This window comes from Epinephelus lanceolatus, chromosome 9, assembly GCF_041903045.1.
Source record: "Epinephelus lanceolatus isolate andai-2023 chromosome 9, ASM4190304v1, whole genome shotgun sequence".
Taxonomy (NCBI): domain Eukaryota; kingdom Metazoa; phylum Chordata; class Actinopteri; order Perciformes; family Serranidae; genus Epinephelus; species Epinephelus lanceolatus.
The window spans coordinates 23,716,711-23,742,711 of record NC_135742.1 but is presented as its reverse complement, the minus strand read 5'-3'; the positions used below and the strand labels follow the sequence as shown (position 1 = coordinate 23,742,711).

The 26,001-nt window shown below is 40.2% G+C and overlaps 2 protein-coding genes across 6 annotated transcripts in view; one reads left to right on the top strand and one right to left on the bottom strand.

Moving 5' to 3' along the window:
- Positions 1-2,502, top strand: part of clip1a (CAP-GLY domain containing linker protein 1a) — a 29,105-nt gene extending 26,603 nt beyond the window's left edge. For all 5 annotated transcript variants that reach the window (XM_078170695.1, XM_078170694.1, XM_078170692.1 and 2 more), the window contains 2 exons: positions 985-1,115; positions 1,402-2,502. In XM_078170695.1, the coding sequence (XP_078026821.1) occupies positions 985-1,115; positions 1,402-1,621 (351 nt within the window). In that variant the 3' untranslated portion in view covers positions 1,622-2,502. The remainder of the gene's footprint in view (positions 1-984; positions 1,116-1,401) is intronic.
- Positions 2,503-3,995: 1,493 nt separating this feature from the next.
- Positions 3,996-17,856, bottom strand: LOC117253200 (leucine-rich repeat-containing protein 43-like). Its single transcript, XM_078171070.1, has 13 exons — positions 17,770-17,856; positions 17,413-17,625; positions 15,755-15,865; positions 14,777-14,916; positions 12,071-12,309; positions 11,815-11,975; positions 9,558-9,651; positions 7,472-7,611; positions 7,361-7,390; positions 7,301-7,324; positions 5,729-5,941; positions 5,371-5,473; positions 3,996-5,170 (listed from the first exon to the last, which is right to left on the bottom strand). Exons 1-13 carry the CDS (start codon positions 17,854-17,856, stop codon positions 4,995-4,997), a joined length of 1,731 nt encoding a protein of 576 aa, XP_078027196.1. The 3' UTR covers positions 3,996-4,994.
- Positions 17,857-26,001: the final 8,145 nt, after the last annotated feature.

The window sequence follows — 26,001 nt, the reverse complement described above, 5'->3', positions numbered from 1 at the left end:
GATGTAGCAGTAGACTCTGAATTTTACAGTTTACTGTTGACTCATGTAGCTGTTACAGTATAATGTTTTACAGAGGTGAAGTGGGTCTTGAAATTTATTAGAAGCATAACAAACTTCCGACATCATCTCAGCTCTTACAGTGCTGATAGATAACAACCTGTATCACAGTTTCAACCAGCATTTGACCCGCAGTGGTGGGACGATGGCATGTGTCATCAGTCTCCTTCACTTACTTCTCATTTCCAGCCTCGTTAACTCTAAAATGTTATACTGTATTGTTTGTGTTGGTGATGACTTGAGTGTTGTCTGGCAGTAGATGGGTCTTAATTTGATTCTCAATTTTTTTTTTTCTTCTCCCTCTCCTTCTCTTTCTTAAACTCCAACTCCTCTGCCCTGTCTCTGATGTTGGCAATGCTACACCACCATCAGGCAGCGGTTTGTTAATGTTTTTCATCAGCTTCACTTGTGCATGTTTGTCTGTCACCGTCACTGTGGCTCCTATGTTTTGTTCAGTGGATCACATTTTAGTTGGTGTCAAAACTACAGTGTTCCAAAGACAAATCAAGCTTGGTTTTTCAGTACCTTTAGCATTGAATAAGCTCTCTGATGAAATTTCTAGGAAATATTACTTAACTTAGTTCCTTAGCAGACATCAGATCTGTTAAAGATACTGTAACTCATCATCAGTGGGTATTTTACAGACTGTCCTTGTGACTCATTCCAAGTGTTGATTTTTCTTTGGTTGACGACTCACAGTGACAACTCACCACTCTAGTCGCAATTAGGTTAATTATTTGTGGAATATGGCGAGGCATAGTCACTATTAATTATAATGGTATTGTCATAGGGTTGAGGCAAAGTCTTGGCACGTGATACAATGAATAAATGTCACAGGGAGACCCTATATTGATAATAAAACAAATATTGTATTGGATAACAGATCATTCGCCAGTACTGATGCTATGTTCTGCGTCACCTTTACAGATTGAGTTCCTGAATTCAGTCATTGTTGACCTCCAGAGGAAAAATGAGGAACTCAAGGACAAATTGGAGAAAATGGCAGCTGCTGCTCTGAATGGGAATAATCCAAGTGAGCTGGATAACTATGATGATAGGTAAGTCCCTTCCATTAGAGCTGGGTTGATTTCCATTTTGCCAGTTCAGTGTATGAGCTTAACCAGCTGACCCTGCATTTGTAATAATGTCATTATTAAGTGCGACACCTAGTGGTAAAATTCGGTATACCAGTCAGTTGTTTGGCTTAATATCAAACCGATTTGAAAATTTTTACTCCGGCCCAATCCGACCATCTGTACCAGACTTTTTCTGACTTAAAATAACAACTCTGTGGCAGAACAACTATTTTAGTTACACACAAAGCTGCTTTCTTTTTCTCTGCAGCCATGACAAGAAGAAGAAGCCTCCCCCAAGGCTGTTTTGTGACATCTGCGACTGCTTCGACCTCCACGACACTGAGGACTGTCCCACACAAATGCAGATGCCCGACTCCCCACCACACACCACCTACCACGGCAACAAGGGCGAAGAACGGCCCTACTGCGACATCTGTGAGGTCTTTGGCCACTGGACCGACGCCTGTAACGATGACCAGACCTTTTAAGCCTTTTTTCCACCCTTGTTCGCACAATCAGTATATTTGCACATCATGTTAGATTACGCCATGCTTTTTGTGCTTTTTGGGGTTTTGGTTTGTATGCGTGCATCTCGTGTGCTTGTTTTTGCCAAGCGTCTTTGTCCATGCCAGTCCTTAAGCGCTCTTACAGGAGAATGGTCTCCTCACAATCTCTTTCCGAAAAATAATATACAGCAGTTAACAATTTTTATTTGTAATTGTAAATGACTTTGAAGCAAAAATGTTTGATATTCTGGGTTTGTGTGAGGAGGAGATGTTATAGGTGGATGTATCAACGCGGGAGAAGCGATGATCTTCATCAGATCATTTAATTTATCAATATCCTGACATTGTTTGCACAGCTCGTTGGGAAATTACAAAGATAATATAGTATAATGAAAGGTGTTTATTTGAAGCTGTAAATTACTTGATTGAAAAAAATATCAGTTTGTGCAAAAAATGGGTGAGCTATAGTTTATTTTTTTATGCCTGGAAATAATATGTACTCTAAAGGTTTGATAGTATGTGTGTGATTTTGTGAGGGGTCATCACAGGGGGGGAGATTTTCTCACTCTAGCCTGGAGTGGAGCTGTGAAACACAGTGCTGTTTGGCTTTAATAGGAACTTTTTTTATGGTCTTCATGAAGGAACTGATGGATGATTGTTTAAAAAAAGAAGCAGTGAGACTTAAAGCACTTCACACTGACTGTAACTCCCTCAGTTCCAGTGAAATGGCCTTTCCAAAAGGTTTCTTTGCAAATAAAAAAAAAATCACATCTGGATGAAACAATGAAATACTTAGGCATTTCTTTCAAAAATGTTTTGAATATCTGTATAAAAATAAATGAAATTTATGTATAAATTAAAAATCTGTTTATTGACTGTTCAGTTAAAAGCACTAAGCTCAATCTTTGTGTCTGGAAAGTTTGAAAGCATGTTTTACGATGTTTTTCCCCCAAGAAGATTTTCATGTCTGCTCAGCTTGTAGCAGACCTCTCCTTAACGTCTTGAGCTGAGTTAAAGGTCCAGTGTGTAGGATTTTTGGGGATATATATTGGTAGAAATAAAATATAGTCATAACTCTGTTTTCATTAGTGTATAATCACCTGAAAATAAGAATCATCATGCTTTCATTATCTTAGAATGAGCTGTCGATATCTTTATACAGTGCGAGTCCTCTTCCACGGAGTCCGCCATGTTGTTTCTGCAGTAGCTTAGAACAAACCAACCAACCAAACAAACACGGGCTCTAGATCAACCCTACCTGAACCAGCACAGTTTATGTCCAAGCCTGACCCAAGCCTGACCAGCGGCAGCAGTTTTGGGCTCTAGCCCAATGAAAAATTTTAATTTCTCTTATAAATCACCAGCTTCATCACGATACAATATTATATTGATTTGTTTGGATGACGATAAGATGTTTGCCGATATCACAAAGTCTGTCACAATACGATTTTGATTCGATTCGATTCAGGAGCCTGCGATCGATATGACGCAATATCATATGCCCATCTAACACAATCATTTACATCAACTCACAAAAACAACTAGAATATGATTTGACCATTTTATTTCTGAGCTCTGTTTGTTGTTTGAGCGGAGGCGCGCTTGCCCAGAAATTGTGACATAGACATGCTATGTGAATTTCAAAATAAATGTGTATCTTTAAGATGACGATATGGATCGATGTTTTCATTTTGCATCGATATAATTGGATCGTTAATCAATGAATCGATGTATCGATGTGGATCGATGTATCGTTACACCCCTAGTTGCAATCTGCAACCTCACAGCTAGATGCCACTAAATCCTGCACACTGGACCTTTTATCATACAGTTAATCAGTTATTCTGCACGGTTATTGTTATGCATTGAATAGCATATGAAATATCCATGTTATGCCCCCTTTTGAAAATGGAAGATACAAGACGACAACAACAGGACAATCAAATAATTGAAGGAGTCAGAGTGGCAGTTACACAATGAAAAGTGATTTACTTACAAGTGTAACACAAGGTTCTCCAAATGTGAGGGAAGGAGGGCCAAAGTGGTTGTGCCAAATAAATAAAAGCAATATAACAAATCCAGACCTCAACTAACCTCTACATCTAAAGCAAAACACAAACCAAAAACCTAAAGCAAAATCTAAAAAAAAAAAAGAGCTTCACCAAACAAATACATGGGTGGCAACAACCAATAAACCTAGTGTGTCTAAACACAAAATAACTACGTGAGGGAAATGTATAGGGTACCCCACTCACCTGCAGTCCTCAACCTCCCGCCACACCTTAAATTTCTAACAACTTTATGAAAATCTGAGCAGCAAAAGAGGATAAAAGATGATCAAAAGGAGAGGCAGAAACTCCTCGGACGAGCTCCTTTTCTTGATGACAGGCAGACTGAAAGTACGAGGTAACCAATCAGCACTCTGACAGAACTGCACAAGGTGGAAGTAATCAGGTTGTTAGCACCTGAAGAGAAAACAGAGGGAGAAAACACAGCACCATTTTTCCCCTGCCTGGCATCCATAAAATATGTCAGTCAGTCCTCAGTGTTTTCAATGATAGAGAAGGGGTCCCTTAAGGGAAAAAGGTTGGTTACCAAAATACAGGTTCATACATAGACCTTCATGTCTGATCAGCTTGTAGCAGTGCTTTCTTTGTAATTGCACCATCTTGACTTGGGTTAAGTGCCCTGTGTACATTTCTCTGTGTCAGATCCTACACCGATAAGCCAAAACATTAAAACCAGTGGTGGGTGAAGTGAATAAAATTGACCATCTTGTTACAGTGCAATGTTCTGTTGGGAAACCTTGGGTTCTGGCATTAATGTGGATGCTACTTGACGCACTCCACCCCCCCGAATACCATTGCAGACAAAAAAAAAAAAAACTCATGGCAATAGCACTTGTCGATGGCAGTGCCCCCCTAGCAGGACTACTGATTGTGCCTCACCATAAAAGCTGCTCAGGAATGACCCAAGGAATGACACAAAGAGCTCAAGGTGTTGACTTTGCCCCCAAATACCCCAGATCCCAATCTGATAGGACATTTGAGGGACGTGCTGGTACTCCAGAGATAACCCTGATCCACATTGGGTGCTCCTTGGACCGGACTTGGCTCTGACCTGTCAAGGCATGGACACAGGACCTCTAAGGGGTGTCCTATAGTGTCTGGTACCAGGGTGTTAGCTTCAGATCTTTTGAGTCCTGTGGGATGTGAAGTGGGGTACCAGCAATACATCAGCAGTAATGAGGGAATACAGGGAGGAACATAAGAGATTAATCTAAGCTAGCAGGACTAGTTTGGATACGGCTCCATAACGTATAGTAGATCTAATTGATCAAGCTGATAATCTTACTTTAAGACAAATCAGGCTGTTTGCTTTTATGTGGTAGTGTAAGTTGATTCGCTTCAGCTGCAGACTGCCATTTTTCCAGCTCCACACTCAACTCCACAGTCAATGGCTCCAGTTGGACGGACACAGAGTTGTCTGTGTGGACATCTGTCTCAGATTCCTTGTTTCCCTTTCCTCTGCCTACACAGGAAGACATCAGACAAGGTTCATGATTTTAAGCAGACTGAACATTGGACACCAAATACGCTTTCTTCGATAATGTGACATAAATGAGATATATATGAGATATAAACCACATATGCTCTACTGGCTGGCCTTTAAAACATTTTAATATCAATAATCTCAGTTTTACAGTTGGAAAAGTGATTCAGATGATTAACCTTTAAAAGCTGCTGTATTCTTCTGTTTGGTACCGCTGCCTCCTCTCTGCTTTGATTCCTTGTCCTCCTTTTTCTTGTCCTCTTTGATTTTCTTTCCCAGATCCTAAAAATGAGCGAACACATATATATATCATGTGAAATAAATTCCCATGTAAGTGTGACAGTTTATAATCCTGTTGGCTACTCCATGTGTTGCTTGTTTCCTTTAGACATCATAAAACCTGCCTCAGTGTTTCTGGGTTTGGATTGTGACCCCCCAAGTTGTTTGCTAATAATTCCAGTGAAATGAACCTGATAGCGGTCGTACTGTCTCAGCGACGCCCTGGCTGTGTCAACAATGTTTAGCATATAAACTTGCCTTTTCAAGTGACTGCGTAGCTTCCAGCTCAGACTCAGTGTGCAGGGTGCCAAGGTCACAGAGAACATCGACCTTATGACCTCTTTTTACCAAGCCCTGCAGGGGGACGTGGACGGAGCCAAGGGTTCTTCTGATGGGGGCGTCCTGGACCAGATCTGGTACAGATTTCTTCTTTTTGTCCTTGTCTTTGGTGGAACCTGATTTGATTGGAGACTGGGGAAGAAACCACAGATGTGAACTTATAATGTTGAGATGCAGACAAATTTTATCTGCCAAAACAAACTTTTTATACTTAGAGCTGATGTAACAAGCTCTGGTGGACTTACCCGTGGACTGCTCATCAAGCCTGTCTTAAAGGAATATTTCACTCCCCAAATGACCATGTGAATATCAATTACCCACCCTGTATTTCTCGCATGTCTCCGATGACAGAAGAATCCAAAAACAGTGAAAATTATTAATGAATTGAAGTCATAAGTGTTCAGCAACAGAATAACTATATCAAAACATCCGTTTACAAACTCTCACTCTCACTGTGGTTTACTCTAAGCTCAGGACTTCCCAAACAGACAGCCCTTTCAGAACTAAACTAAAAAAAATATCAATGCTCCCTTCGAAGCTAAACTCCATTAACAAAAACAGTAATATTACTTCACTGAACACTGGATCTGCTGGTCAACCGCTGCCTCGATCTGTTAGTTTGTGTTATCGTGTGACTTTGGTGTTTTAAAGGGTTAGTTTGGGACACAGGGAAACAGAGATCTGTGTGGGTACATGATTGGTGCCAGAGACTGGTTGAGTCGGGTCTGACACTAGATATTTGTTTGGGATGTCTTTGGATTCCCATTCAGTCATCCAGGCAGGCAGGGCATCAAAGTCAGTGGGTGGGGGGTCCTTCCAAATTGGACGTCTAGATCGGAGATGAGCAGGTGGTGGGTTGAAGATGTCAGCATGGATTGGTAAATGGGGGGAGTCTTTGACCTTTTGGAGCATCCCGCTTGAGGCTGACTCCAGAAGCCAGTCAATCCCCATAGACCCCCATTTTGAAATGCCCAACTTTACAGCAGAAATAAACATGTTTACAGCCTGGTACAAAAAATAGTTTTGGTCTCTTACAGCTAATTTCTATATTCATGATAACTGTACAGGGGTGAATTTTTATATAACTCACCTGTTTACATTTGATGAAGACTTAAAGTTATGCATAATTCAGGATAACTTAGGTCTGCCCCTTGCTCCTCCTCCTCCTCCTCCTCTCACCCAAATATGGTCCCTTATGGCTTCAAAAACCAAGATGGTTGAAATGCCAAACTTGAGCCTTCAAAACAGGAGTCCCCAAACCAAACCGTGACGTCAAGGTAGCTGCATGCAGCATTTCCACAGTCTATGGTTTGCTGACACCGGTTGCCATAGTAACGGACACATTTTTCCTTTCTGTGTGCTCCCTTATCAGTCCCATTGTTGGAATGAATAATCCAGGGTTTCCCGAAAACTCTGTTTATTAGTTCTTATTTTTCTGAAGCTGACTAATGCCATGGGTGTCAACAGTTTGGAACTAAATGATAAGCTCACCTCTTTTTCTTTCCCACCTTTCCTCTCTTTAACATTTCGGCTGGGTTTGGCCACCGGGACGTCTTCAGAGGCTGCAGGCCATGACAGGACCTAAAATGCCAAATGTCAGAATATGAGTCCTAACACATTTTACATTTAAATGTTTACCCACTCAAACTTTATTTTCTTTACCTTTTCCTCCTCTAGCGTAAGATAAAGACCTTGATTGAAAAATCTCTTTAAGCCTCCCAGATCACTAACAATGTACGTTTGTGTGTCACTGAAGTCCATGCACTCTGCCCATGTCAGTTTTGATGTTCTGTGTTTTGACACTGTGGAAACAGAAATAGTAAAAACAGACGATATGTTTGGCACACACGGGCACAGTTCAGTGTAGCCACAGTTACGCTCCCTTGGCACCAATAGTGTTTTTTACCTTTAAATAATGAAATGTGTAAAAGTGAATAACCAGCAATTCTGTTCCCAATCAGATCCCTGCTACATGCACGTGTTGAGCGTGTACCCTATGACCTCTTTGTCTGTATGTATGTAGCCTGTGGGGATGTCTGGTGTGTGTGCTTGCAGACTTAAGGCTACATTAAGTTGTTGTCACATTTTGTATGTATTTTGTTGTTAACTGTGGCAGCATGAGCGCTGTCCTGTGCTAAAACCTTTCACCTTTGCACATGAATGATGTTTAGCCCTGTGGTCACTTATATTATGGTTACTGTTATTTGTTGAATATTCTTTGGCCAAATTCTTATTAAAGAAACATTTACATTGCATGTTTTGTGTGCCATGTCTGATTTTTACTGAACTACATTTGCATCTTTGCTGACTTTGTTATTGGGAGGTGGAAGGGATCGTGGTTGACATGTCACCAGGCATGACGTCTGCCAAGCTGAAGACCACTGTTGGAAACTAACAGCACTGGTTGGTTTTGGCGACCCTCTATGGCGTTTCCACCAGTGTTTGTGGCACTGAACCTGGGTGTATTTAGCGACACATCAGGGCATTTCACAGAGACGCTTGAGCTGCTAAAACTGAAGGTTTTTCACAGGTGCGTTCCTGCTTTTCGTTTTGTGCCACCAAAAGCGGGTATTTTACGCCAGAACATGATATTTTCTTAGCCATACCCAAGTGGCCATGTGGCCATTAGAAAATGACAGCAAGCATGGCCATCATCTGTTCTTCTCTTAATTATATTTAAGTACTTTTTCGAGGACCAAGTCAAAAAATGTCTGAATTTCAAAGTATTCAAGGACTTAAATTTCTGAGTGTCGAAATTCAAGTACTTCAAGCACTACAAACCCTTTAATGATGTAACTCTAAAGTCATGGGAAGTTAAACAGAAAAGCCTTTCTGACAGGGGACTGAACTAAAAGTGATACTTGGCAATGTTCTCTTCGAAGCCAGACTCCATAGGCAAAAACAGAAATCTTACACAGGAGCTTTTGGCTCATAGTTGACCCAAAATATACAAACAAACCTCAGATTGAGTGGAAAGTTAAGGAAAGTCATTAAATGCTTGATAAAAGATCAGTAGTCCAGTCATCCAGTTTCACGGTGTGTATAACTCTCCGCTGGCTGTTCTGACTGTGTGTTTCTCTGAAACCAAATTTCACAGAAACTGATAAGAGAAAGTTCCTCCCTGTTATACAGGATACATAACTAAATTACATCATACTGTATGATGTCCAGACATCATTGTCATGGGGATGCCCCGTGACCTCTAATGGAGGAGCTATAGCTCCTGCTATATGCAGGAGTTGGAAGCTTCTCTCGAGTCTCTGAGATCTGTCTAGCAAGCCGGCCACAGCGGCTGTTACTGCCAGGGGCCCAAACTTAAAGGGGGCATAGCCCGGTGCAGAGTTGATTTTTGTTTTAGTTTTTCTTCAGTTTTGGCCAGCTGATCTGCACTGTACATATTGCTGCACCAAACCCACTGCTGGAAAAGAAAAGGGAAATTAAAAAAAATTGGACTGTTGAACAGTTTAAAGTCCTCTTCCTTTTGCCTTCACCGCTCGACCAACCTTACAATCATACTGACAATTATTTCCAGACTCCTCTAATCCTAAACTAAATGTCATGCAGTGATAATCACCGTGTTAAAACAAATGTGTCAGCTCTAACAGTGTTTGTGCTTTAATCCATTTTTGTGTGGGCGTGACACCAGTGTAGGTTAAATAAATGTTGTTACCATGTGCAGTGTCATAGCAGGTTTCCTCAGTATACACCACCAAGTCCTGTGCGTCTGGTTTGGAAAATTCTTTTTCACAGTTTTTGTTTGATTGTAGGTCAGCATCACTGAAGATGTCCTCCGTCACATGTGCTGCGTCACATTTAGACTCACTGACCTTCTGTGAGCAGCACTGCAAAAAGGAAGAAAAAGCTGATGTGAAAGATAGTCACTGTTGAAAGATAAGCTGAAAAAACACACACATGTAATATGGATTCAAAGTGCATATGTGTATTGATAAAAATATCTTAAGTATCAATAAGTAAATGTATAAATACATGCAGTAATATACATACACATACATATATATATATATATATATATATATGGAAATATATGGAAATAAATAAATTATTGCATGAATAAATACAGAAAAAATAAATATGGAAATAAATAAATATATAAATAAACATGGAAAATGAATGAATAAATGTATAAATAAATACAGGGATGAATAAATAAATCCATAAATGAATACAGAAAAAAAATGGAAATAAATCACAATTTTTAAATAAATATAGGAATAAACAAATAAATATCTAAATACATGAAGGAATAAATAAATGAATATGGGAAACATACAGTACAGGCCAAAAGTTTGGACACACCTTCTCATTCAATGCGTTTTCTTTATTTTCATGACTATTTACATTGTAGATTCTCACTGAAGGCATCAAAACTATGAATGAACACATGTGGAGTTATGTACTTAACAAAAAAAGGTGAAATAACTGAAAACATGTTTTATATTCTAGTTTCTTCAAAATAGCCACCCTTTGCTCTGATTACTGCTTTGCACACTCTTGGCATTCTCTCCATGAGCTTCAAGAGGTAGTCACCTGAAATGGTTTCCACTTCACAGGTGTGCCTTATCAGGGTTAATTAGTGGAATTTCTTGCTTTATCAATGGGGTTGGGACCATCAGTTGTGTTGTGCAGAAGTCAGGTTAATACACAGCCGACAGCCCTATTGGACAACTGTTAAAATTCATATTATGGCAAGAACCAATCAGCTAACTAAAGAAAAACGAGTGGCCATCATTACTTTAAGAAATGAAGGTCAGTCAGTCCGGAAAATTGCAAAAACTTTAAATGTTTCCCCAAGTGGAGTCGCAAAAACCATCAAGCGCTACAACGAAACTGGCACACATGAGGACCGACCCAGGAAAGGAAGACCAAGAGTCACCTCTGCTTCTGAGGATAAGTTCATCCGAGTCACCAGCCTCAGAAATGGCAAGTTAACAGCAGCTCAGATCAGAGACCAGATGAATGCCACACAGAGTTCTAGCAGCAGACCCATCTCTAGAACAACTGTTAAGAGGAGACTGCGCCAATCAGGCCTTCATGGTCAAATAGCTGCTAGGAAACCACTGCTAAGGAGAGGCAACAAGCAGAAGAGATTTGTTTGGGCCAAGAAACACAAGGAATGGACATTAGACCAGTGGAAATCTGTGCTTTGGTCTGATGAGTCCAAATTTGAGATCTTTGGTTCCAACCGCCGTGTCTTTGTGAGCCGCAGAAAAGGTGAATGGATGGATTCCACATGCCTGGTTCCCACTGTGAAGCATGGAGGAGGAGGTGTGATGGTGTGGGGGTGTTTTGCTGGTGACACTGTTGGGGATTTATTCAAAATTGAAGGCACACTGAACCAGCATGGCTACCACAGCATCCTGCAGCGACATGCCATCCCATCCGGTTTGCGTTTAGTTGGACGATCATTTATTTTTCAACAGGACAATGACCCCAAACACACCTCCAGGCTGTGTAAGGGCTATTTGACCAAGAAGGAGAGTGATGGAGTGCTGCGGCAGATGACCTGGCCTCCACAGTCACCGGACCTGAACCCAATCCAGATGGTTTGGGGTGAGCTGGACCGCAGAGTGAAGGCAAAGGGGCCAACAAGTGCTAAACACCTCTGGGAACTCCTTCAAGACTGTTGGAAAACCATTTCAGGTGACTACCTCTTGAAGCTCATCGAGAGAATGCCAAGAGTGTGCAAAGCAGTAATCAGAGCAAAGGGTGGTTTTATTTATTGATACTTACATCATTTTTTTTATCTTGAATACAGCTAGGCAGGTGAGTATTGGTTTAAGACATACTTGAGTTATATTTAAGTTCTTACATGTGAAACTAATATAATATATGGATTATTACTGTCATGTGTAATTACATGTCAGACTACAATGTAAAAAACAAAAACAAAACACTTGATTTGAGTTCAGTTTTTTATATGTGACACTCTGGACAGCATTAAACTCACAGACACGTAAAGAGACTGAGCAGAGTAGGAAGTATACCAGGTCAACAGTTTGATGACTAAGGAACTCGTATGTGATAAAGTAGCCATAGGTGATAACAGGGAAATCAGGAGCGTTTTCGTCCAAACTCATCGATGGGTCTGGGATTCCCCTCACTCTGCCCACACTCACTGTGGCTGATGCCCGATCCTCTATCAGATCTGTAGGTATCGATAAAATGACAGAGCTGCTTACTTAGAAAAGAAACGATAGCCCACTCAGGCTTACTCACTGATAGCAAAGTCCACAGACTCACCAGTTATCTTGGAGAGGCTGCTAAAACTACATCTTTCTTCAGGGGAGATCCGTGAGGCGTCTAAGTATGAGAGCCGTGGGAGACTGTCTACAGTGAGGCCTGGGTAGGAGGGAGCGAGAGTGAAGGGGTTTCCCTCTAGAACCAGCGTCCTGAGGCAGGGGAGCGTGCTCAAAGCATCCAGCAGGGCCTGCTGGTTCTGAAACTCACAGTCACTCAGGTCCAGACACACCAGCTGTGGCCTGAGGTCAGAGACAGTTTTTTCAGAATGGTGGTGTGCTGTATGGCAAGACTAACAGGTTTTAGAAAAAAAGAAAATGAGGAAGAGGATGAACTTATGTCTCCTGTTTATTCACAAATAAACCTTTTAAATGTCCAGTGTGTGAGATTTAGGAGGATTAATGGCACATAGCGGTGAGGATTGCATATTGGAACCTGATGAAACTTCTCCTGGTTAGAACTCCTTCAGTGTTCATTGGTCAGGAGGTTTTTACGGGGAGCTGAATCATCTGCAGAGGTTTCTTCCTCTCCAAAATAAACGGACCAGGAGATTTAAACCGGTAAAAACACTGAATAAAGCAGTTTCACATTAAAAAAAATCATTGTTTTTCCAACATTGCTCATCGCAGATGGGCTGCTATCTATGGTGGCCCACGTGAAAACACATATGGCCCTATTTAGAGCCAATGTTTGGTTTGTCCATTCAGGGCTACTGTAAAAACATGGCAGTGCAACATGACTATCTGCTTAGACAAGAACTGGCTCCCTTTGTAAATATAAACGGCTCATTCTAAGGTAAAAAAAAAAACACAGCAAGTCTTATTTTCAGGTGATTATATGTTTAATAAAACTGACTTGCTATAATCAATTTCTCCCAATATATCCCTCTAAATCCTACACACAACTTATATTTGGGTGTGTTGCTCGACAGATATGACGAATTTCGACATAAAAAAATGTCATGTGACGCTTTTTTTCATGTTGCGCGCCAGGAGAATTTTGTTGTGCCACAGGCGACATCAGGTTTTGTTGCACAGTGTGACTGGCAGTGTCACTATTATCACCATGGAGATAGTAGTTTTAAATCCACAACGACTCTGACCTGCACCCAGTGTCTCTGTCCACAGAAGCAGAGTGTGTCAGCTGCAGCATCTGCAGAGTTGAGAGGACAGCGGCCAGCCAAACTGCCTTCACCAGGCTGACTGACAGCAAACATTTTCTGAACCAATATAATTTTTTTATGTTAGCTCCACGGGAGGAAATCAACAGTGTTTGTATGTATTGATTAATTTATTTTATTTACCATAGTGAGTGAGGGGAATCTGATCAATCAACAACTGTCTGTGCAGATCATTCTTCACTAAACATGACAGAAATAAACTAATAAAAAGCGCAGGGGTCTCTGGTTACCATGAAAACGACTCAAACCTTTCGCCGAAGCATGAGTTCTCTTTAATTTTTGTCAAGCAACACTTTTCAAAAGTGTCGATCATCCTAACTTAAATTAGGCTTAACACAGATAGCATAAACAAAATTAAACATATAAAGCTGCTAAAAATATCTATGGTGCAGATGGAAAGGAATTATTTCAAAAAGGCCCTCGAGTGGTTTATTATTACAAATCTATGGAGTTAAGGGTCTTGCAAGAAATAAATTTAAAGAGGCAAAGCAACATACACAGAAATATCCTTATATCCGTTATAAGTTTCAAAAGCTCCCACATTTTTTGTAATTTTTGGTATTCACTTTTAAAAGAAAAGCTGTATTTCCCAGAGTTTCTATATATGATAATCTAAGAACTGTTGTCTAAAGGTCCTCTCCACTCCACCAAGACACAATTCTGATGGCAAAATAAAATAAAATAAAATAAAGTATTATTATAAAGTATATATACGTAGCCTATTCGCACATCCAACTGTCTCAGATGGAGGTGCGTTGGGAAATATTACTTGAGTCTTTGAACAGAATATCCTGCACATTACTCTTACTCAGCCTTGACAAAAGTCCAGGGGAACCGAAATGTTAATGTTACTAGTAAATTGTGAAAGTGAATGTGAGGGATTTTCTCTTCAAAGACTCAAAAGAAACCAACCAACCAACCAAACAAAGTCTCAAGCCCGAGCCAAGATAACCCTGATGACATCACCATTAACAAAAAATGCAACAAAGATACAACCGTTTCCACAGGATGCATAGTACTCCTCATAATGATTAAACTGAACATCTTGTGTTTTTCAGGTATTTACAATTCTGTTTAATTGATGATAAAGAAGCAAAAAGACATTTTTTCCCTCTGACTTAACTGATCTAATCATCAGGAAACAAGAGTAATTCTGTCTTCATTAAAGGCCGCTTTTGATCTCCCTCTGAAGCCCAGCTTTAATGTTAGCCTTAACTTTGATATCTGTTGACAAAATGACACAGTGGGTACCAGCACGATGCTTTGGCAGTAAACTACCAGTGTTGCATCAGCAGGTGGCAAGGCAGACACACTGCCATCATATCTGTGTGTGTGTGTGTGTGTGTGTGTATGAAATCTGTCACAGGTAGAAAAACCAACAATGAAGCATCATGACGTGATGTGATGTCACTGTCTCACCTTACAAACAATAAAAAATTACACATTTACCTGAACTCTTGTTTGACCTGCTTTTGGTTTGTACCTCGTTAAAAACCCACAACTTCCTGTGTGTGTGTGTGTGAGCTAACCAGTGTGTTCCTGTGAGATGACAGACTACGTCATGGGAGCCCAGACTGTTTGAGCTGAGGCCGAGGTACTGCAGGCGAGGGGGCGGGCAGCTGGTGAGACTGTTCAGAGCAGACAGCCAGTTGTCACGTAGCTCCAAAATCTTTGACAGAAACATATTTACAATCAGACAGTTCATCAGCACTACATAACAGCACCAGCTACACTGTGAGTTACATCATCCATTCTTAAGAACTGGTAACAAAACATGTCCTAACAACATAAACATAAATGTATAACTTATCAACACACTAATTCCATTTCTGTGGTGAAATATTAATTTTCAAAGAATTAATAGAGGACTACTGGTTTCAAAAAGGTGGGAATGCTGCTCAGGAGCTAGTAAGCTTCCTATTTTATGATAAATATCATTAAATGATATTGCTACTGGGTGTGTCTCAACCATAACATGTCGACTCTGTAACCCCTCCAAATAAAAACTAAATAAAAATTATGTTTTAAAAATGAGTATTTTGATTGGCATTAAGAGATCTTAGCAACTTTAAAAAATAAAAATGGCTGCTCACCATGACTGCTGTGAAATTAATACATATAGAACTTTTTGTCAGCTCCGTCAGATCTTACCTCTGACATCCATCATGTACACTATTCAGAAAAAAAAAAATTACCAGGAATTTGGCCCATTACATGGTTTGACAGTCAAGCCTTTGATCTTTTACAGTATGTTTTCCCAGCTTAAATGAAGAGTAAAAATCAAAACCCCCCAAAAATAAGGTCTTGTCCCAGTTTTCAAGAATAAGTGATCATGTATCAACACTATCAGTTAGGTTGTCTCACTGGACTTTCCCCTGACCAAAGATATTACAGCATGTGTTTTATCTTTGATGTGATGGTAAAGAAAAAGCAAGCATCTTCTGCTCCTTGTGATTTGACTGTGAATCACACTTTAATGACAAATTAGATTTGTGGAGCAAACTCACCTTCAAAGTGCTGGGAAGGTTTTCTGCAGGGATTTCTGAGATTTTGTTGGCACTCAGCACCAGTTCCTCCAGCTTTGAGAACTTTAACAGGCCGTCGTCAACGACTGAGACCTGAACACAACACAGACAAAACATCAAGTACAATTTCAATAAATAAAAGCATCAATATTGATTGACTTGGTTCTTTGTGTTTTGAACAAGGTCCGTTGCAGAGTTGTAACATGGCATTACAGACTTAAGTGGTTACTCGGAGCCCCTCAGCCAACAGAGTTCCCAGAGACGAATTGACAGCATGCTTTATTTTTGGGATGCTTTGTTTATTTTATGTCCATTATGGGATTTAAGAGGTGCAATGACAAACTTCAAAGGTACACTATGCAGGGACTGTCAGTTACTGTTTGTAAACACAATTGCCAGCGAAAGTGAAAACCAACCCCAAATGTCCCGAACATAGAAAAATAAGAACATAACTAGAATAACCGCCTCACAGATATATGCCGCTACAATTTCTGAAACGTGGATACTTCACACACGTCTTGAACCAGGCTGCACAGAAGATCTATACAATCAGCACAGTTTCAAGGTGGACACCCAAGATTAGTGTCACCAATTCAGTATCTGAACAAATGTCTACTCTTCTGTTTCTGAGATATGATGATGAATAGTAGGCAGAAAAGTGTTTTTGCAGAACATTATGATGTCACAGTGAAGCTGACCTTTGATCTTTTGGATATAAAATGTCATGACATCATCATTTTGTCCTATTAGACATTTCTGTGAAATTCTGTCATAATTGGTGTATGAATTCTTGAGTTATTGCCAAAAACATGTTCCATGAGGTCACAGTGACCTTGACCTTTGACCTGAGGCCACTAAATTCTAATCAATTCATTCTTGAGTCCAAGGAGACGTTTGTGCCAAATTTGAGTAAAAGAAATCCCTCAAGACGTTCTTGAGATATTGCATTCACAAGAATGAGATGTAGATAAGGTCACAGTGACCTTGACTTTTAGACCTTTGACCACTAAATTCTAATCGGTTCATCCTTAAGTCCTGGTGGACGTTTGTGCCAAATTTGAAGATTAGGTGGTCCACTGACCATTTTCTAATTCACAATAAAAATACACTGAGTCACTTTTAGTGTAAACAAGGTGCCACAGTGTCTGAAAGACAACCACTTAAACAGACCTTGTTTATAAAAACCCAAATAGAGGTAGGTGCGGTTGTAGATGAAAGGGTTTATGGACACCACCCTCTCTTTATGCATGATTCTCTAACATTACTAGCATTATGTTGTTTTACATCTTCTCTTTCAATGTTCACACTGTTTCTACAGTTTATCTGTGGTTATTTCAGTCACTGAGAGGAGCAGATATTGTAGGTCTGGTAATGCACCTACAGATAAGAGTGCAAAGATAGTCTGTTGCTGCACTGATGCCCAGCTCTGGTCTGAGAAGCTAAGAAAGGACCATTATGAACTGGAAACTATTGCTGAGTAAAGAGAAAACTCTTGCATGCCATAATATTTCTGGGGCCATTATATCAAATCAGGGGTGTGGGGATGAGACAGTTCTGAGGAATAACACTGTACAAGAACAGTGAATCAAATTTTAATTACAACATTTGGATGTAGGGCATAAAAAACTCTGTACACTTACACCCTTGTCCAAGATGTGAAGTGTTGTAAAGTAACTGTAAATGAAGTCCGTGTGCAGGCGTTCAGGTGTGAGCACAGCCAGCTGTCTCAGGGCCGCAGTTTGAGGGCTCCATGATCCATCCTGCCGCCAGGGAGAGTGAGGGCAGCTCAGTAGATCCAGGAGGGCGTCTGTCTCTTCTGTCTCTGCTCCCTCTGTGCTGCCTTTGGTCTTTCTCTGAGAACATAATCACTCTGTTAATTAGTATATTATACAAAAAGCTTCTACTGTGTGCAGAGAGTGCTTTACACCACTGAAAAGACACAATGATCCTTTTAAGATAATCTAGAAAACACTGCAACCAATGAAAAAAAAACTCACCCAGGTGCCATATCCACAAGGAAAGTCATTCAGACACAGTCGGTGAATCAGCTTCTCTAGCACGGCAGAAAGTGTGTTTGAGCTCATGTCTGTCAGCAGTTGCTCCTGCATTATGTGTTACATTGATTTGTTTTAAGATAAACACAATAAACTACAGTATGTAGTGAAATATGGTCAGTTTTCTTTGGTTAGCCTCTCATGGAAGAGGCCCCTGGTGTTTATTTACAAATGGCTGTCGGTTGCCTGGCAACACCTGTTGCTCACTTTGGAAAGACGGCATTGAGTCAGGACCTCAGTGTAAGTCTGAGAGCTCTGTGGAGCAGATAAAACAGGTTTCAGCTCAGTGAGTGTATCAGACAAACACAGTGACTCTGAAATCCTCTGTTATCTGCTTACTTAGTAACTATCAAACATTTATACTAAGAAGAAAAATAGGAGATAAAAATGACACTGATGTCAGACTTTAGAGACATAAGAGGCTCCTTTAACTTTCATCCTAATAACATATTTAACATAAAAGGACTACTGACTGAATAAACCACTGTGAGAAACAATCATCATTGCAAAATGGTAAATTGAGCATAGTGTTAGTTCAATCAGGAGAGACGTGTTCTGAGAGAAAAGAATATTTATTTACATGTGCACGTAAATGTGAGAAATGTGAACAAGTGAAAAGTCTTTGGCGATTAGACCCCATCTTGATGTCATCTATTCCAGGAGGGTGGTAAAGACGTAGTAGATTAGGGAATCCCGGGGGGTCTTTGTTGCAGCTCTCCCTGCCTTAGTCTTTCAATGTAGGCGCATGGAAGGGCAGAGAGGTTTGCTCTCTCTGCCATAAGTGGGATTTATACTTGTGCAGCAGACCCTACGCGCGTTGCCTACACAGTTGTGAGCATTTATACTTGTGCGGTGGAGTGTCTGTGTCACTCTACAGTTAACCCTTCAAAACACTAGTCGGCAGCTGGGTTTCTGTGAAGTACTGTAAAGTTTAGTTAATTCAAAACACACATTAAACATGGCTTAATAGAGACAATTTCAAACACAAGTACACAAATCAGCTTCACTATGACTCGCAGCATTCACAGACAAACTTGTCTTTATCTGGACACATTTTCCCCACAAATACAACATGCTAATGTCTGTGGATATTCTCATTTATCCAGGTCAATTCCATTCTGGCAACAATTAAATCGTAGGCAACTGGACTTTGATTTTGTCTAGAAGACGTTTCGCCTCTTATCCAAGCGGCTTCATCAGTTCTCAACGCATCAGTCTGACTAGTCCTCACTAGTCTGACAAACAGTGGAGTAAGACTCAGGTTTTTAACCTCTGTGGAGGTGTACACCCACCACCCTCATAAGACAATACTTCGTTAGTGGAGTTTCACTGGACCATTGTTTGGGTCAGGTGAGTCACACTAGTGAACGACGGTCATTAGGAGTGGGTGGGGCCACTGGTGAGCAACAGTCGTTAGGCATGATGTGTGGTTACCAGTGAACGACTGTCGTTGTGTTTCTTTGAGCCACTTGAGGTTAGTTTCGGGCAGTCTTTGTTGTTCAATCTCTTAGGTACAGCAGCAAGGGTCGCATTGTAAATGGGGGATAGGTGGTGTCTCAGGCCACCTCCCCTGTTAAGAGACGGTTTCTCTATTTTAACGTAGATGGATTCTTTCACCCCTCTTTCGAACCATCTGTCCTCTCTGTCCAAGATTTTCACATTGCTGTCCTCAAAGGAGTGAGCCTTCTCCTTTAGATGTAAATAAACAGCAGAAACTGGACCTGAGGAGTTTGCCCTTCTGTGTTGAGCCATGCGTTTGTTTAATGGTTGTTTGGTTTCACCAATGTATGAGTCCTTGCATTCTTCACTGCATTGGACAGCATATACCAAGTTGCTTTTTTGAGTGTGTGGTACCCTGTCTTTGGGGTGTACCAGTTTTTGCCTGAGTGTGTTACTTGGTTTGAAACACACAGAAATTTGGTGTTGGTTGAAAATTCTCCTGAGTTTCTCAGACACCCCGGACATGTAGGGTATGACAATGTTCCTGCGCTTGTTTCCTTCCTCAGCCCTCTCCGAGTTATTGTTCTTGTTGGATCGTTTTGTTCTGTTAAACGTCCAACTAGGATAGCCACAAGTTTTCAACGCTCTCCTCAAATGTTTGTGCTCCTGTACCTTTGCCTGAGTGGTGGTTGGTACATTATCAGCCCTGTGCTGTAAGGTTCTGATAACTCCCAGTTTGTGCTCCAGAGGGTGGTGTGAGTCGAAAAGAAGATATTGGTCTGTGTGTGTGGGTTTCCAATATACCCCAATGTGGAGGCTCCTGTTCTCATCCAAGTGTGCATCACAGTCTAAGAAAGGTAGGTGGTTATCATTAACATCTTCTCTAGTGAAGTTGATGTTCTTGTCCACTGAGTTGATGTGCTCAGTAAAAGCCTCCAGTTCTTGGGATTTGATCTTCACCCATGTGTCATCCACATATCTGAACCAGTGGCTTGGTGATGTACCCTTGTAAGAGTTCAGTGCCTTTTGCTCTACCCTTTCCATATACAGGTTTGCCACAATGGGGGATACTGGTGACCCCATAGCACAGCCATGCTTCTGTCTGTAAAAAGTACCGTTAAACTGGAAGTATGTGGTGTTAAGGCACAATTCCAGTAACTGGCAAATTTGCTCTGTATTGAGATTTGTTCTGTCCGGTAACGTTCTGTCCTGTGTAAGATGATGCCTCACCGTTTCCACTGCTTCCCCGGTTGGGATGCAAGTGAATAGGGATGTTACATCATATGATACCATGGTTTCATCCGGTTCTAGCCTTAGACCCTGGATTTTGCCTGCAAATTCGTATAATGTTATTAGCACAAGCCTATGGTATTTTACATTGTATAAATTAGCCTAGCAGCTAGCAATCTTCTCCTCATATAAGCCAGGGACAACAGCGACATTTAACAAAGGTAATGGTACATAATTCGGCTCCATTACAGCTCACAAGGTTCACCGACAAAACAACTGTCTTATACTAAACTCGTTTTCCAAACAAATTTAACATGCTAACGTTATTAGCACAAGCCTATGGCATTTTACATTGTATAAGTTAGCCCTGCTCATATGAAGCCAGGTATAAATCCCTGAAAGATAAATTACACACAAGACTAAAAATGCTATTTTTGTGAAGGTTTTATTGTCTTCACAATTTATGGTTTCTTATCTGTGAAATTAAAGTAAATAAAAGCTTTGTTTCCACTGAGGGAAATGGTTTCAGCTTACAAAAATAAACAGGAGGTCTGCGTCGCAATGGCGTGTAGTTACATTTCTGGGGAGGTGCACGTCAGGCTACGGCACTGGTTACGGCCTAGGCTCCATGTCGATGCAGAGCCTACGCTGTAGCTACAGCATCGATTCAATGCAGAAGTGTAAATTCTGCCTTGGCTTTCCACAAAGGCGCATGGAAGAGGCTTTCTGCATAGGCATAGGAAAGGCAGGGAGGCCCCAGAACAGACAGACAGACAGACAGACAGACACACACACACACACACACACACACACACACACACACACACCAGTCTTTAATAGGTGATTATGGCCCTGCTTAAAACAAGTCGTAAGGAAATGTAACAAGCCTCCTTGTTCAAGGATTTTAGATTCAGATAAAAAGGCTCAGAATAGCATTTTCACCCCATGAACAGTTGGTTTCTTTTTCTTGTGAAATTATCAGGGCTGAGTGATGACTAAGACAGGTTGATTTATTTTAACCACAGAAAGAATATTTCGACTGTGGGATCAATAGATGCTGCTCTTGAATATGATAATGTGATCCACTGTTATCTTGGTTTGCCGTTAATAATGGCACTTCCAGGTGAACTGAAACCTCCTACACAGCGTGAGGTGTAGCATCCTGTGGTGTGTAAGGTATCTATTTCAGAGATATGCTACTAGGAAATCCATTATCAAACAGTATTTAAAATTCTCACGTCATGGTAAACGCATCTAAACAGCTCAGATATGGATATTGGTTTTGTCACAGGTCCATGGAAACAGGAATCACTGGAGATGAAAAACAGGAAAAGGGCAAGCCTGGTGTTTTAATCCAAAAACAACAGTGCTGGATTAGACCAGGCCGCAGCCATAACTCTCTCCAGAACCACTTAATGACTACATGAAATGCAGTCTAAGTTTGTCTACCTCACACTTTTAAAAGTGAAACAGCGCCTTTGTGTGTTAAGGGATTCTTTGAAAGTATTTAAAAGGAAAATGGAGAGCAATCAAACAATCTGTCAGGTCATGTGGGTATAGAAATATGTTGCAAATCATGTTTCCAAACAGTGAAGTTTAGTGTCTTTTTTCATTCAACTGATCAAAAGTCTAGATACCTCTGTGGCAGTTTGCATTGTCTCCCCACATCAAACACTGTGGTGAACACTGCCCCACAATTGCAAAATAGAAACATTTACAACAAGATTTCTGTGGACGATAGCATCACAAAGGCGTCATCCACAGAATGTTGGCATGCAACAAAAAAATCCCATGTTCCGATATATAAGCAGAGCGTGTGCCAGTTTAAGAGCATTAACTCAACAGCGTAAAGACAAAAACACCACCATGTTCACTGGCAAAGGTAAGCTGTTTCTGAATGAACGTTGAGTAAATTAGGGTTTATATTTTCCTGCAAGGACTCACTCTCAGCATCTCTGTGTAACAATGCTTTAGAATTACTGTTATAATTATGTTGTGATCTCAGGAGCAAGTCTGACAGCAAGCTGCCTAAAATCTGAAATGAGCTTTAGGGCAGCATTTTCTCACAGCATGTTATTCTCTCTCATAATCAGTTATGACTCTAGGATATTTATGATTCTAGTTACACTCCAGTGCACTTCCGTTTGTCTTGCTATGCAGATGACAGCATTGTGCTTGTTTATGTATAACCTCCTGCAGGGCTCCTGCTTTCCTGCATTGTGATGATGCACATCTCCTTCACGGCCTCCCAACCGTTTAAAAGAGCGACGTTTCAGGAGCATATGAAGGATTCACTTATGATGTTAGCTCGGTGTAATCTGAAGACAGCAGAAAAAGATTATGTGAGTAAACATGTCATACTTTAAATTTGTAAACTTTCTAACGTATACAGTGCATTGAAAGTGATACAACCTTTTGAGTTTATGTGTTATGTACATGTATATTCACTCTGCACTGTACTTAAGTACACATTCAAGATACTTGTACTTAATTGATCATTTCCATTTTATACAACTTTATGCTTTCTACTCCTCTACACTCGAATATTGTATTTTTTTTTTTACTCCACTATAGTTGCCTAACAGCTTTTAAGTTTCTTCCATTCTCCTTCCTGTAGAATCAAAACCATGTTTCTCTAAATTTGGTGATTTTAAATTTGAATCTTCTCAATAAACCGAAGGATGAAGTGTTATTTAATGAGTTAAGAAAATTATTCTACTTCTTGAAATAAGCTATTTCAAAATCCTCATGGATTAGCTGGAAAATGCATCACCAGACTGTTTTTCTAAACTCATGAAAAACAGACTTTTCAGAGATTTGTTCTCATGCCAAGAGTGTAGGTTGGGTTTCAGTATTGGCGGGGGGACACATATGAAACAGGAGGCTTAGGAGTCCTTCGCAAGTAATTTGTGACATCAAACACTTAATTTCCAGCATTCTGGTGAATTTTCATGCACCAGTTTGTGGCTTTTCTGCATCAGTTTATGGTGGAAATGTCTTAAATTTTGTCAAAATAAAAGTCCTCTGCTGCATTCACGTTTTTATCGGGGTGGAGGACATGTTCCTAATATTGAGGGTGATGAGTCCCTTGTGTCCCTCCTGAATCTACATCTATGGGCAATGCTACAAATGATACAATATGATGCACTGCTGTAGATTAAAATTCTCAACAAAGGAGTTAAAATGAGCACAACTTTAAACATCTCTAACATCTACATGAATGCGGCAGTAAGATTAATCCAAAAACATCAAATATAACATCAAAACACTGACAGGGAACATTTTTCTGTCGTGTTAGTACTTTGTCATTTTAAGTACATTTTGCTGATAATACTTCAACATGCATAGATAGGCCCTGTGTAATTGGTTTTGATGGAGGAGTAGAGTATTTTCAGTGTGGTATTGTAACAGAGTACTACTTCCTCCACCACCGAGGGACCTTTTGAAGTCATTTTCAGAAGTTATGATAGCTGATAGCTTCTGAGCTCTTTGTCATAATGTCTCTCACTTCCTGTCTAGGTCAAGGTCATGTTTCCCTCCAATTCAACGAGTGTACAGCTCCCCCCTGGGGCCCTTGAGGGAATAACTTTTGGAAACAGCACAGAAGAAGTCCAGACCTCCGCCTGTGCCATCTCTGACTACCTCAACAAGCACCTTCCTGCAATCATCAAGTCCCTCACTGAGAATTACGAGGACATACTGAAAAACATCACAACGTTTCTTAATGGGTTCAACACAGTTGTTAAACAGTCAAGTGATCAAAATGAACCAAAGCAATGCCACAGAAATGTCACAGCTGCAGACGATTACAATAAAAAACGAATTGGCTTCCAGATCATTCACTTAACCAGGAGATGGGTGGAGATTTTCACAGGCACAAACACCACCTGTCAACATGATGAGAACAATGCTTGACAGCACTTTTTATTTATTCATTAACTTATTTATTTATTAATTTTTGTTGGTGTTTTATTTTCGGTATTCTATATTTATTTATTCTATTTATATTGAATGATGTCCTCCACATTGTATGTCAGTCTCGTGCTGCTCCATTCTGAGTGGATACTGTTCTAGAGGATTTATTTATTTAAATTATTTGTCAATAATAAAATATTTAACTCAAACCACTTTTTAATTTTCTTTTTTGTGGTAGCAAAGATTTCAACACACTTACATTTATGCAGTGTTTCACTTTATTCTGAGCTTTGGTTTTATCAGGCCTTCGTTAGCTATGATCTGATAGGCTCGACCAGGCGCGGGCTGAGAGTGTCAGGCCTTCACTACAAAATGTCACTCAAAATACTGTAACATGAAGTGGCCAGGAAAAGACTCAAAATAACCACAAAGAGACACAAACCAACCAAAGACAGACACAAAATGACCACAAAGAGACGTAAAAACAAAAAGATGCATAATGAGTGCAGGGCTGGCCCAATACTTCATATATTCATTCAACATCTAGTTCATATGCTCCAAAGATCCGAAATAAAGACCGTGTTAATGTTTTGGCTGATCAGTATATATATATATATGTATAATCACTTGCAGTGTTCCTCAGGGATTAATCCTGGGACCCTTTCTCTTCTTGATATAAGCCCGGTTCCCACCAAACACTTTCAGTATGGTACGTACCTTTGAAACCAAAAGTAACCCCTCAGACATGGTACCTAGACCCTAGCGTTTCCACTGCAAACAGTACTCTCAAATGTGGGCAGGGTTGTTGCCACTCACTGCTCCGTCCAGCACTCACTGTATTTCCTCATTATCGGCAACACAGAGGGAAGTCTGCACCTTGTTTATCATCCACAGAACAGGGGTGCAAATTTTCAGAACAAAATAAAACAAGATTTACACATAATTTTAAACACCTTTACAAAGCTAATTTCCCCCACTCATAGAAACCCTGAAAAATTATTTTGAGCGCTGAAACTTATTATCATTATCATTAGGAGGTAAAATTAACACCATTAAAATGAATGTGCTACCTAGATTTTTGTATCTGTTCCAATGTATTTCTGACAAAATCCTTCTTTCTGCTCATAGATAAACTGATATCCTCATTCATCTGGAATAAAAATACTCCACAAATACGTAAGAGTATCTTATAGCGTCACTGTGAACATGGAGGGCTATCCTTATCTAACTTTCAATATAATAACTGGTTGGCTAACATATGCTCTATGCTATATTGGTCTAACCCATCACAAGATAGAGGCCCAAAATGGTTACAGTTAGAAACTTGTCATGTGGACCTGCCTCTTTACATGCTTTACTTTGCTCCAAGCTTCCACTACCTGAACCTATATCCAGATATTTTATGAACCCAGTGGTTAAGCACTCCTTGAAGGTCTGGGCACAGTTCAGACGAGCATTCTCGCTTAATAACATATCAATCAATGCCCCTATATCAAGAAACAATATGTTTAAACCCTGTTGTACAGATAGTTTCTTCCATACTTGGACCAAGAATGGATTAGTTAGATTAATCAAAAGATTTATATATCA

What these genes read in the sequence shown, in the direction of transcription:
- LOC117253200 (XM_078171070.1), bottom strand. Translation starts at nt 17,856, where the DNA reads ATGAGCTCAAACACACTTTCTGCCGTGCTAGAGAAGCTGATTCACCGA. An exon ending in CTTGTGGATATGGCACCTGG is followed by an intron (nt 17,626 to 17,769) that starts GTGAGTTTTTTT and finishes TTATGTTCTCAG; the next exon opens with AGAAAGACCAAAGGCAGCAC. An exon ending in AAGGTGGGAAAGAAAAAGAG is followed by an intron (nt 5,942 to 7,300) that starts GTGAGCTTATCA and finishes TTTCTTCCCCAG; the next exon opens with TCTCCAATCAAATCAGGTTC.